Source organism: Cyprinus carpio, chromosome A20, assembly GCF_018340385.1.
Source record: "Cyprinus carpio isolate SPL01 chromosome A20, ASM1834038v1, whole genome shotgun sequence".
NCBI lineage: Eukaryota > Metazoa > Chordata > Actinopteri > Cypriniformes > Cyprinidae > Cyprinus > Cyprinus carpio.
In genome coordinates, this window is record NC_056591.1 from 6,486,987 (window position 1) to 6,500,385 (window position 13,399).

At 45.1% G+C, this 13,399-nt stretch overlaps 1 protein-coding gene across 5 annotated transcripts in view; it reads right to left on the reverse strand.

Annotated features, from left to right (window-relative positions):
* The window catches only part of LOC109050324 (disks large-associated protein 2-like), a 120,068-nt gene that overhangs the window by 36,894 nt on the left and 69,775 nt on the right, over nt 1-13,399 (reverse strand). For all 5 annotated transcript variants that reach the window (XM_042777483.1, XM_042777482.1, XM_042777485.1 and 2 more), the window contains 2 exons: nt 11,087-11,243; nt 4,483-4,702 (listed from right to left, as the gene is read on the reverse strand). In XM_042777483.1, the coding sequence (XP_042633417.1) occupies nt 4,483-4,702; nt 11,087-11,243 (377 nt within the window). The remainder of the gene's footprint in view (nt 1-4,482; nt 4,703-11,086; nt 11,244-13,399) is intronic.

The following is a 13,399-nucleotide window of genomic DNA, read 5'->3' on the forward strand; positions in this document are numbered from 1 at the left end:
GCATGCTAAAAGAGCTTTTTCCCTAAAAGAGCATTTACGGGTGTGTCTTTTTAAAGACCACATTGCATCTGGAAAGACGATGTTGCGCCTTGCTATAGACAACATGTCACCCATGCGTTTCTAGATGCGGTCGTTACCTGGGGCCGGTTGATGGTCACAATCACTGCCTCGCGTGTCTTGGAATTAAGCACGCTGAGGTGGAATTGGTGGATGAGTCGTGTTCTTATTGCGGGAAGATGATCATCTCTGAGTTGCGGGCCAGTCTCCGTTACCTCAAAAGGGGCGGAGCTCCGTTGCTTCTGTCTCGATCTGGGTGTCATCCTGGCTGCAGCCAGGCGAGGAACTACTTCAGGCAGTGGCACGGGTGGTCTGAGTGTTACATTGGTGGCAAACCCTCCAGGGAACCAACCCTTGAGGGACCATCGCTCCTTTTGCACTCCACAACCAGTTGAACTGCCAATGCAACGTGCTGGGCCTTCTACAAGGAGCATGCCAGCAGTTTCCTTGGCACTTCTCCCGACGACTGGATGTCGATCGCTGCATCGGAGGGTGAGCCGGAGCTTTCAGAAGAGGAAGATTCGGCCACTCAGCTGCCCTCCGGGACTGTAGCAATGCCTGAATCAGATCCAGAAATGAAGCTATGCTTTCCCGGGCCACCGTGACGGTTGGGCTCGAGTAGAAACCTCCACCGTGTCCTGAGCCCTTAAGATTGGATGATTGGTTCTTTGTGTGGCCTGCGCTGGTTCTCAGCAACCCGCCCCGGTGCCACGAGGGGCTTACCATGGATGGCACCTTTTTCTGATGGAAACCGACCTGCTAACTCCTTCACCCTTACCATTCTCAACGGTGGTGCAGCTAGGTGTTATACGGGGGTCCCCCCAGTGGAGCAGTCGGTTGCGATGCAATTGTGTCCTAATACTGCCTCCACCTGGCAGGGCGAACCATGCCTCCATTCCCGGGTCTGTAGGTACTCATCTTGTCTGTCCGGTGATGCTTATGTGGCCTGTGGAGAAGCTGTCTCTGCCTTACATGCTACGGCATTACTGCAGGTTCTTCAGGCTAAAGCACTGAGGGACCTGCACAAGGGTGGTCATGATCCGGAAGTTCTGAAAGAGCTCCGAACCGCAACTGGCCTCATGCTCCAATTGTCGAAGGTCACTGCGAGTGCTCTGGGTCATGCGATGTCCACCCTTGTGGTCCAGAAGCGTCACCTCTGGCTGTGTCTGGCCGACATGAGGGACGCTGAAAAGTTTGGTTCCTCGAGGTCCCTGTGTCCCAGACTGGCCTCTTTGGTGACGCAGTCGAGAATATGACCCAGCAGTTTTCGGCTGCACAGGAGAAGACTGAGGCAATCTGACACATCTTGATGCCTCCACCCATCCACTGGCCACAGTGCCCCAGCCTGCTCGTCGTCGAGGGAGGCCCCCTGTGTCCACCCACGCTCTCGCACTGCATTAGCAGCAGCCTCGAGCAAGCGGCACAATGGAGCGGGCTGCCCCGCCCATCTAGGCCCCCATCAAACCTGGCAGTGAGCATAAGTGCAAGATGCTCCGGGACTTGCGACCCAGAGAGAGAGGGAACTGTTTTTTGGGGGATGGTTAATGCACCTCTCCTTTCCCCAGAGGAGGGCCAGGTGGAGAATCTGGTTTCCAAAAATCTCAACAAGACAGCAGTTTTCTTTGACTCTGTAGCACAAGAAGGCATGGACAGTCACGGACGGACCAACACTGGACCACACTCATCCTCCTCTCTTGCCAGCAGGCAGCAGCGGGCGGTTTGAGAGCATCATTAAAGGCCCTACTCACACACCCCCTGCCAAACCGTGGAATCAGATAAGCGTTGCACCGCACACTCAGACCCCTCTTCGGTCTGCCCAAGGACCGGGTCCCTGCGTTCCACCTCGCTGCCCCACCGCGGCTACGTCAGTGGTCCTGCTGGTCCAACTTGTACGGTGTCTGGGTGCCTGGCTACCCAAACCATCTCACTGGCTCCTGCAGACCATCAGACATGGCTATGCGATTCAGTTCGCCCGCCGTCCTCCCAAGATCAGTGGCATCCACTTCACATCAGTGAAGGCAGCCGATGCTCCTGTCTTGCATTTGGGGATCACAGTCCTACTGGCAAAGGATGCATTAGAATCGGTCCCTCCAGCCGATATGAAGATGGGTTTTACAGCCCCTACTTCATTGTACCCAAGAAAGGTGGTGGGTTATGGGCCCTTCACCGGTTAACGTTCAAGATGTTGACGCATAAACGCATCTTTGGGTACATCCATCCCCAAGATTGGTTTGCAATGATCGACCTGAAGAACACGTACTTTCATGAGTCGATCCTTCTGCAACACACACCATTGCTGCGGTTTGCGTACGAAGGACGAGCATATCAGTACAAAGTCCTGCCCTCCGGGCTGTCCCTGTCACCCCATGTCTTTATGAAAGTTGTGGAGGCAGCACGGCATTCACAGGGTCCAAGTCACAGAGGCCTGCCACCAAACCTTCACCCCATGGTCAGACCTTGTGTTTCTCGGGGCAGGAGTGCCCCTAGAACGGGTTTCCAGACATGCTGTGCATTTACACAGATGCCTTCATCACCGGCTGGGGGGCCACGTACAATGGGCACGCAGTGTCGGGGTTTGGATGGGCTGCCAACTGCATTGTCACATCAACTGCCTAGAGTTGTTAGCAGTACGCCTTGCCTTGAACCGTCTCAGAGGGTCACTTATGAGGCAAGCACGTGCCGGTCCGCACGGACAACACTCTGACCATTGTGTATATCAAACGAGAAGGTGGTCTATGCTCCTGTCGCATGTCTTAACTTGCCCCCCACCTCCTCCTCTGGAGTCAGAAGCATCTGAGGTCGCTTGGTGCCATTCACAATATGGGCCTGCACAACCATGCAGCCGACAAGCTGTGTTCCTCAGAGAGTGGAGACTCCATCCCCAGATAGTCCAGCTGATTTGAGCTGAGACGTTTCGGAGCCACTCAGGTAGATCTGTTTGTCTCTCCAGAGACTTCCCACTACTAGTTGTTCTACTCCCTGACCGAGGGAACACTCGGCCCGGACGCACTGGCACACAGCTGGCCATGGGGCATATGCACATGTATATGCATGAACTTCCTGAAGGAGGGAACGGAGATGTCACATCCTGTCACCATGGCTGCTGTACCACGGCTGAGTGGCCGGGTTACCAGCTCGGCTCCTCAGCGAAAACCTGGTATGTGTTGCACCTGCTGCCTTTTTATGCTCATGGTGTGATCAGCGGCAGCAGGATGCAATCATCGCATGCCGATGTCCACTGGCTCGTTTAGTTTACACTCAAAGTAGATTGGTCTCTCGAAGCGAGATCCCAATTCGTTGGCCACAATGTGACATACGTAACCCAGACGTTATTATTCTGTATAATTCAATATAATATTCAAAATAATAATAAAAAGCCCTTAAGTGGTTAAAAGATATCTTTAAGGAGAAGATTTTCTTTTTCTAAAATAAATTAATATTTTCTATAAAATAAAGGACTTAACCATGTGGAGCGGTTGGTTTAGCATACTGAAATGACAATATAATACACTCATCTAAAATAAAATGATTGAAAATTCACTAAACATTATTCGTTGAACACTAGGTATTTTACTAGGCTGTAAATTAACATCTAGTTTTTACAATTTTATTCTGATTCTAATACATTTTGTTGAAGAATGAAAACTTTAATTTCGCTATTTTTTAAGCAAATATTTTTATTTGATTTTTTAAGGTCAACTTTCTTTTTGACCCCCACTTCTGAAGCACTGTCAATTTCTTTCTGCTCACTAATGTAGATGATTTATGCAACACATACTATAATATCACATAAAATTGTTAATGCTGTTCACAGTCATTGCTTTGTGCATTCAGGACTGAAACAGCCTTTAAAGTTTACTAAACCAAACCAAAATATTTATTTTTTTAACTACTAATCCATTTTCAATATACAGAAGACAGAAAATACACAAAAAAATTAAGGACTGTGAACACGTCTTAAGCCAGCCTTCCTGCCCAACCTTAACCTGACTTTCTGTGCTGTGTGAAAATGCTTGCCTATGGTGTGTTGCATGCTCTGGACAGCTGTGCTAGTTAAAAGCATGCTGAGTTGTGTATCTGCCTATGTCCCTCTGACCCCCAGTCTAGCCTCTCATTACCACTGGACCCAACCAATCAGAAGCCCAGAAAAAGACGTATGACTCGTGCAAAGGGAATTGCAGGCAACTGTCTTTCAACACTTGGGGAGCACAGACGCAGAAAAGCAAACACAAACAACAGACAGGAGCCGACAGAAACGACATTCAAGTCAGTCATCTCTCAAGCACAAGGGAATCCCACTGTACATATGTAGGTATGCCAGAGTATGTAGTTCAGCATGTGCTGAATGTATGGCAGGTATGTGCTCTAAGCCTTCTCTCTCTCTCTCTCTCTCTCTTTCAGGTGGGATTTGAGGCATACGGTTACCTGTTGTGGATCTGAGAGTTGAAGTGACAGTAGAGGATGTCATTGAAGGCAAGCAGTCGTCATCTTGGGAATACCCAGCCTGAATTGCACGCAGGTAACTGTGGCTTCGAGTGCGGAAAGAGCCGGGCAGGTCCAAGGCCTCCACGGCCTGGGATTCTACTTCGCTAAAAACGGACTCGCAAACTGACTCAAACTGGCCATTGACCTCAGTCTCACTCACCTGAGAGAAAAAACAGGAATAGCAGTCCTTAATTTTTCCTCTTCCTTTCTCTTTCTCACTTTGATTCTTCCCCTTTGCACAGTAAATATGAAGGAATGTTAGCAGGAGGAATATACCACTGGCAATTTCTGACCTTGAGCATCTCAGTAGAATTAGGTCAAAAAGCAACAGAATAAGAGAAAACATTTCAGATTGGAATATAACTTAATAATAGGTAAATAAAGAAATGCAAGAAGAAATTGTTTGAAGAACTTTCGGAGGCAAAATGACAAACAGTCAACAGCAACAGACAGCAACAAGAAAAAAATTTCATAAACCAAGCATAAGAAGATGGCTAACTTTCCTAAATCAAGTTCAATATTAAGCTAAAAGATGCATAGTCTGCATGTCTACATAACTGTTAAATTACTGATTTTAAGTCTTCCTATAATTACAACAGAAATTTGAACAAATACCCTACCCTAATTATATATATTTTTTGAATGTGTCTGTTCAAAACTTAGCATGTTCTATAAAACATCCACAAAACAGCTCAATTGTAACCTATTCCATCAATAAAAGCCTGTTAAAAGCCACCTACCTAAAGCCCACATGAACTATTACTACCACAGCTCAACAGACCTTGACTTCAACTTTCTGATATCCTGGGGCCGGTTGCATAAAAGGTTAAGACTAGTCTTAAAAGCCATTAAATTTTTTACTTTAAGATAAAATATTTTTTTAAAGTTCAGTTACATAAAAGCATAGATTAGTCCAAGTTGAATCCAAAAATAAGACTGATTACCTTTTGGCTAATTGCTAGCTGGTCAAACTTGTACTTAAGACACTGACTTAACACAGAGGCTAAGTTTATGCAACTGGCCCCTGTTTTAACAGCTGTTTGTTATGAACAGAATTTAGCAATGGTAACATCACTATTTTAATGCCTTATTGCCTCTCTAACCAAACATGACAAAACATTATGTTCTTAAATAAATATCTCCATAACTCTTTTGGGAAAAACAAACAGGCATACTAACTTTAAGGTGGTCAAGCTGGTCAAGTAGCTCAAAGCATTTTTGACAGATGGTATTTTGGGGGTTCAAAAGCGTTTTGTAACATAGTTAATAAACTTAACCTATTCCCCACTTGCCTAGCCATGGCAAGCTACAGATTCCAATCTAGTTGACCAAAATGGCATCCCAATTTGTCTTTGGTCTGGTCCAAAATGGACCTATTCCCTTAGCTTTACCAAGATCTACCAGCTATTACCAGGTAGGTACTGTGTCTCATTGGCCCTGTTAGTTGGTAATATAGGGGATCAACCACCTAAACCACGCTCCTGGAGGCCCCCCAACACTGCATGTTTTCCATGTCACCTTAATCAAACACACCTGATTCAAATCATCAGCTCATTAGTTGAGATTCCAAGACCTGAAATGGGCGTGTCAGACAAAGGACAGATGCAAAATGTGCAGTATTGGGGGGCCTCCAGGAACGAGGTTGGGAACCACTGACATAAATCAAGAGTTTTTAAACATAGTTCCCTTTTGAGGGAACTCAAACTGAGTCCTCCAGTGGTCGCTACAGGGAACGCCTTCAGCTTGACTGTTGTCTGAAGCACATGTCTACACATGAGAATAACATTGGCCGGCACAACCATACAATAAAAGAGGAGCCAGGAGAATTCATCCTCTTCTTCATCTTCATTGTTGTTTGTTTATGTTAGCAGCTAAGCATGACTAGGAGTGCATTTTCTCTCATCAGAGGCTTTGCTTTGATACCCGAGGTTTCACACGGCCTGTGTGTTGTGTGGGTGAGAAGCAAGCGCGTTCAGCTCTTGAGGGAGTTGAATATGCTTGATGCACTCATTACGCTTATTTCTTTGTGGATAGGTGTGAATTGAACATGTTCGACTTATGAGGGGGCAGATTGTACAGTAAGAGGAGGTGGATGTTTCACCATTTACACAAGACTATAGAAACCGTTTGCATGAGTGCGTTCGCCTCTTGTTTGAGTTAAACAAGCTCATAGCGACACATACGTGGCAGCGGTTCCTGTTCTCGCTTGATTTCCGAGGGAATCTAGCACTTTCCCAAAGCATGTTTAGCTCCCGCGAGAGTTAAATACATACTGCGCGTTGCAGATGTGGTGATAATTCAGCTTGAGTCCCGCTGTTGCCGAGACAATTAGTGGGACCATTTCCGGAGTTTACAGGCAGCGCATGGAAGGGACCTGACATTATAACTCCACCCCAGGAACCCGTGCTGTGCACCTTTACTTTCATTTCAGGGTTGTATGGACCTCCCCCTGTCCTGGGGACCTCTTTGGATGTATGACCTCCTACAAGGCCTCCTAAATTAGGCTACTCCTCTTTCTCAAGTGTAGGCTTGCAAGCCCCCTTCCTGCCCTGAACTGAGCTGGTGCTCCTTGCCCACGGACGGTGTAGTTGAGTACCCTGCTCTTGGGTGCTAGGAGCCTGACTGTACTCCCTTCGTGCTTCTGAGGTCCAATTGTGAGTCCATCACTGGCACAGAACCTGATACCCTAACCCTGGTATTGTACAGTGGTGCAGTAACATTATGATGTTGAGGTTAGGTGCTTCCATGTGCTTGCATTACAGTCCCCTATGCTACACTGATGATGTGTTGGCTGGTTCCTTTTACATAGAAACTGCATACTGATGGTCTGGATCTACTGTAGGTGATCCAAAGTGTTGTTACCATCATTCATGTCTCCAGAAAATATTTTCAAGCCTTGAGAGCCATGCACGGGAGTTATGGTGGATGAGTAAGATCCATTTCATTTCCTAAGGATACTGTTATCGCTAGTTTGCTTGTATTTCTTTTGTGTATGCTAACTAGCCTACCTTTTGCAGCGTATCTGGGATCTCCATTCTGAACACTGACTTTCAATACTAGGTAGTAGGGCTCCCCATGGGCCTCCCCTGTCGTAAGTCAGGAATTGAGGGCCCTATCTGTGACATTTCTCCCTTTGCTCTGCTGACCTCTTGGGTTTTGTGGTCTATTAGACCTCCCCAGTTAGGTTCTCCTTAGCCCAAGCTTTAGGCCTGTGTAGCCTCCTTGATCCTTTCATGTCTCAAGGTTGAGCTGATGCTCCTCACCTATGAGTAGTTAGTTGAGCATTCTACTCCCTGGGGACAGGAGCCTGACTGTACCTCCCTCACACTCCTGAGGGCTTCTCATGAGTATGTCTCTGGTACAGAATCCTAGTTCCCTTGATAGCGGATTACTAGGCCTGTCTTACTGGGCCTCCCTGTTCATACCATCACTGGAGAATCTCATCACCGAGTCGTTAGACGTCTTTAGGAGCTTCCTTGGTCATCAAGGTCCCAGAATAGCGCTGCAACCTCAGGTCTCCTTAAGGTGGTAGCTTCCAGGTTGAGCACGGCAGCACTCCTCTCACTCCCGAGTGATATTGCATACCTTATAATAAGGGGAGCAATGCCAGGTGTCCAGGTTGAGCACGGAAGCACTCTTCTCACTCCATGTGAGAGGATTGCGTACCTTGATATTGCGTACTTTGCTTCCTGATGACCTCCCTGGGTGTTTTGGCTTTGAGAAGCCACCCTGGCCAGGCTGCTCATGAGGTGAGCTAATTCATATCTTGCCCTGAGGGGCTCCTTGAAATCTAAGCTCCCTGTGACCATTCTGACACATGTACTGAGCTTGAGTTCTCCTCTCCTCTGGAAACCCACTCTGTAGTCATGATAGTTTGTCAGGCCCACTATGGACCTACCTGTTAAACTGCCCTTATGGTTGAACCAGTGAATCACTCCTCTATTTGTGAGTGGCCTGAGTACAGTGTTTCCCCTGAAGCCTATAAGTATGCCGCTCCCAGGGTGACACCCCCCACCCCACCCCACCCCATTTCTGAAAGTTGAATCCTCCACTCCCTGGAGCTCTGTGTGGCAGCCATACCAGGTTGTTAGGTCATCTTTTGCCTCCCTGTCAGGCTGCTCTAATGGTTGAGCTTATGTTGGAGCTCCCACAAGGCAACCATACAAGCTGCTTTAAGGCCTCCTGTATGGCCTCCCTGATGACCACCTCAGTGTTTGAGGCTGGCATTGCTGCCCTTATTATAGGGTAACTTTAAGCACGATGTGACTGTCCTTAGGGTTGAGTTTGCGGCACTCCCCTCAATTGGAGGGTTTCCTATGAGTATGCACCCCAAAAGCCCCACTATGTGCCCTTCTGAGCATATAGTTCTCCTTTCACTCTGAGAGTTGAGTGATCTGCACCTTTAAGCCTGTGAACCAGTCATATCAGGTTGTTAGGCCATTCTTTCGGCCCTCCTTGTGGACTGTGAGCAACAGTGCACCCTCACAGCTTGATGAGTCACCTTGAGCATGTTACTCTCATGAGCTGTGTTATGTGTTAGGTCGAGTATGTGAATCCTCTTACTTACTTAATCCTCTTACATCCATGATGCATTCATACCAGGTTGCTACTGTAGGTCTCTTCATGGCCTTTATATCGGCACTTTCTAAAAATCCATGTTTATAGTAAGTGCACTCGCTGAGCATCCTGTGTCCTTTCTAAAATCCATTTATGGTAAGCGTCATGCGCTGACAGCATCGTACCCCTTTCTTACCTTGGGTCCCACTCTACATATGCATCTTTACTGATACCTTAACAATGTCTACCATCTGACTGGGCTGCAAGGGTACATTACTACCAGCATACCTGGGGATAGAGATCCTACAGGAAGTCTCCGTCTCAGGTACAAGTGAAGGTGTATATTGCCGGTTCCTTGCAATTCTATTTGCACTGGTCAGGTTGTTGGATATCCTGTAGCCCCCATGGGAGAATTAGGGGAAGATGTATGAAGTCCCCCTAGGTGAAAGGCCAGGGACTGGTAATATGGTGATACTAAGACATCAAGACAAATCCCCTTAAAAGAATCACATTGTTATCTGATTCCAAGCCTTTGAGCTCTGCCCTGGGACCGGGCTTCCTTTTCAGCCCTTAAAAGGTAAGTTATTTTGGGTAGGTAGCTTTGACCAAAGGGGATAGTGTCACTGACAACTGCTGATGTATCCAAGGGGTGACACAGATGGTTTCACTGTGGAGTTGATGCTAAGTGCTCACCTCAGAAAATATGGCATGCACTTCCCTCGGCATGGCAGCATGGGTATTCCGTTCCTCATAGCAACTGCTACAGGATGCAGTTTGAGTTCCTTCGAAAGGGAACATATCAGGTTACTCATTTAACCATGGCTCCCTGATAGGGGAATGAGACACTGTGTCATCTTTTCTAGCCATGCCTCAGGATGAATGCTTCATTATTGCAAATGAAGAAGTGGATGACGTATTCCACTGGTGCCCTTATATCAGGGATAGGCAACTTCGGTCCTGGAGGGCCACTGTCCTGCAGAGTTTAGCTCCGACCCTAATTAAACACACCTGAACAAGGCAATTAGTGTTTTCAGGATTACTAGATAGATACAGGCAGGTGAGTTTTTATGAGGGCTGAAGCTAAACTCTGCAGGATAGTGGCCCTCCAGGACCGGAGTTGCCTATCCCTGCCTTATATACTATGGTCGCACTGGTAGTGACGTCATAGGTTGTCGCTGGCCAATTTTATTGTCGTGTTCAGACATGTGCTCCAGACACATGCCATGCTGAAGGTGTTCCCCATAGTGACTGCTAGAGGACACATTGTCTCGTTCTCCTCTCAGAGAACCATGGTTACATGCATAACCTGAGACATTAATCAACTTAACATATTTCCCACTTGCTTAGCTAAGGGGGTCTTCCAATTCTACTCAAGTTGACCAAGATGACCTCCCGAGTTTTCCTTGGTCCAACCTGCAGGTAGTTCTGCTGGTTAGCCACTCAAAACAAATTGGTTTTTGGAATGTAGTTAATCAGATTAACATCTCCACTGCTTTAGCAAAGTTGTCTACAAAACTCTAATCAGTTTGACCAAGATTAACTACTCAGTGGTTGGTAGTTACACTGGTCAACCACCTAAATCAAACTATGTTTTGGAAAACAGTTAATCAGACCAACCTATTCCCCACTAGCTTAGCCAAGGTCATCCATCAACTCCAACCAGGTTGACAAAGATAACCTAGCAGGTTGTACAAGACCCCACCAGAAGTATTCAATTGTTACACCTAAACTAACTTGGACAAACTTGGATCAGCTAATGATCAGTCAACACCTTAAGCCTGTTTAAAGTGAAAACCCCTTAATGAAGCATAGATCATTTGTAGCATAAAGTCAACAAGAAGTCTAATCTTCACATCAGCTCAAGAGAGAAGACCAGGACATCTCAGACAGCTAAAGTCCTTTGCTTGAAACCACTTACTGTATGTAGATAGTCCTTGCTTGTCCTAGTGTATTATTGCCATGTGGTGTTGCGAGTGGTTGGACTCACCTGGCTGACACAGCTTGCCTGACTGAAGGTGCTGACTGCACGCATGTAGCTCTGGTTTCTGGAGCGAAACTGTGGGGGATTGAAGTTGGTTGCTGGGTCCAGAGATACGCTGGGATGAGGGCGCATATCTCTCGTTGTTTGCAAGTGGTAGCCAGAGCTAAATGGAGGGAACAACCAAAAACTAATGTAGCCATAGAGTAACCTATTCAGAATTAAACTGAAGGGTCACTCTGCAATAACCACCCATGGTGAACTTTTGGCAAACTCTGAGCATATGATTTAAGATAAATGACTTGGTTAACAGCTTTGCTGTCATGAACCCAGATGACACCCAAAGACACCAAAATTAAGATGCAGCAAGCAAACTATTTTCCCAGAAAAACAGAAAAACATTATACATTGTGGTTGTTTTGGATTAGTGTTGACACATCAAAATTAACTCACTATGATCATCAACCATCAATTTTTTTCTAGTTTTCCAAATTGGTTAGTGCTTGGAATTTATATGGTATGATGGCCTAACTTATATGGTATGATGGCATAACTCACTCCAAAACCATAGACAGCAGCTATCTGTCAGCAGAAAACACCAGGCAACCATATGGACAGGAGAGAAAGTGTGGAGAGAGCGAAAGACAAATCAGATGACATTTCTGAAGCCTCTTAACACTTCCTCACTGCCAAGACATCTCAAACATCAACAGCATTCCCTTCATCCTCAGCTCTTTCATCAGCAGCTAATGTGTGAATTCTCAACTACTTTCATTTAAACATATAAACAAAAAAGAAAGTTATTGATCTGATTCTTTATCCTTAAAAGTGAGGTATGTAATTTCTGCGACACTAGAATCAATAAACATAATTATAAAAAGAATGACTGTTTTCAAACAGGTTTTCTTCTGTCTTCCATTGGTTGGACAAACAATTCCCAAACAAACACCACTGATTGAGCCAGAGTTGCTGTGCCTGGCTGTCTGGGATACTCAAACAAACATTTCAGGAAAATCTACTTTTAAATGGTAACAAATTACCAATGCAAATTAAGGCATTTCAGAATATTATTCACTTCACCTTTAAAATGTAAATAATCCAAAAGATGGAGTCACATAATCACAAACTCCGTCCACCCTATTTTATATCACCACTCACACCAGCCAAGACTTCATACCTCTCATTTAAATTTTTATAAACCATCCTGCCAGTGAATGTATGCCTATGATTATTACAATTATACAATTATTACAATTATTAACAAAAATGTAGTCAGTGAAACTGTGTGGGTGTATGCCCTATTTTAATAATGTGTATTGAAAGAAATGGAGATCATGGTACGACATGAGTATGTAATAAAACAGAAGCTGTGATTTAAGTCTGTAATTAAATGTAATAACAGACATTAATTCCCTAGTTGTTAGCTGATTAATTAGACTGAACTTTCAGAAAAAGAGAATGTAACAATGTTGGTGCTTTAACTTCCATACACCTAAATGATAAAATGAGGAGCTATGCCTGACATACTCTACAGATTCTATATCAATGGTTAATCCTAGGGTTAGTGTGGCCTGTGAACTGGAAAGTCACTGAGTTGCCCTTGAGCAAGATACCAGGTTTTTCTAGGACTGCCATTCATCAACACAGGTACTATGGATGCAAAACATCTGCTACATGACACATAACTAAAAAATTATATATCATACTTCAATTATCTCCCCTAATGAATATCAAGGTTATCAAATCATCCCAACATTTGAGTCATTTTGTCATTTCCCACTTGCTTTCATAATATAGTCCAAAAATGTATTTCAAACTTAAAACAACATGAGAAAGAAAAAAAAAGAGTGAACTATTAATTTTGGGGTTAAATATTTCTATAAAACAACCTATTACCACCAAACATTAAGATTAGTTTATTCTAAGTTTATCCAATCAAACATTAGTAAGCATAAATTTAAGTTCAAAATTATACAGCGCAGAATTGTGGGTAAGTCAGAATGGGTAATTGACATGGTAACCGATACCTTTCCTTGCTAAGAAGTGCCCACTCAGAACACAAATGTGAAAATGAACGAATTTACTGTGTCATCAGCAGCTGTATGAACCCAGCTTACAAGTTTCTGAGTGTGCAGGATTTGTAGGCACCGAATTGACACACAGAGCAACTATTTTGGGAAATACAGATTTTGATAATGTCTCTGGAGTAAACTAGACACCTTATGCCTCATGTTGTTTTCCATTTTTCAATGGTTTGTCGCCCCGGCACCCAAACAGATGCCCTTCTTATCATCAGTTTGACAGCAAATAAAAATGACTGTC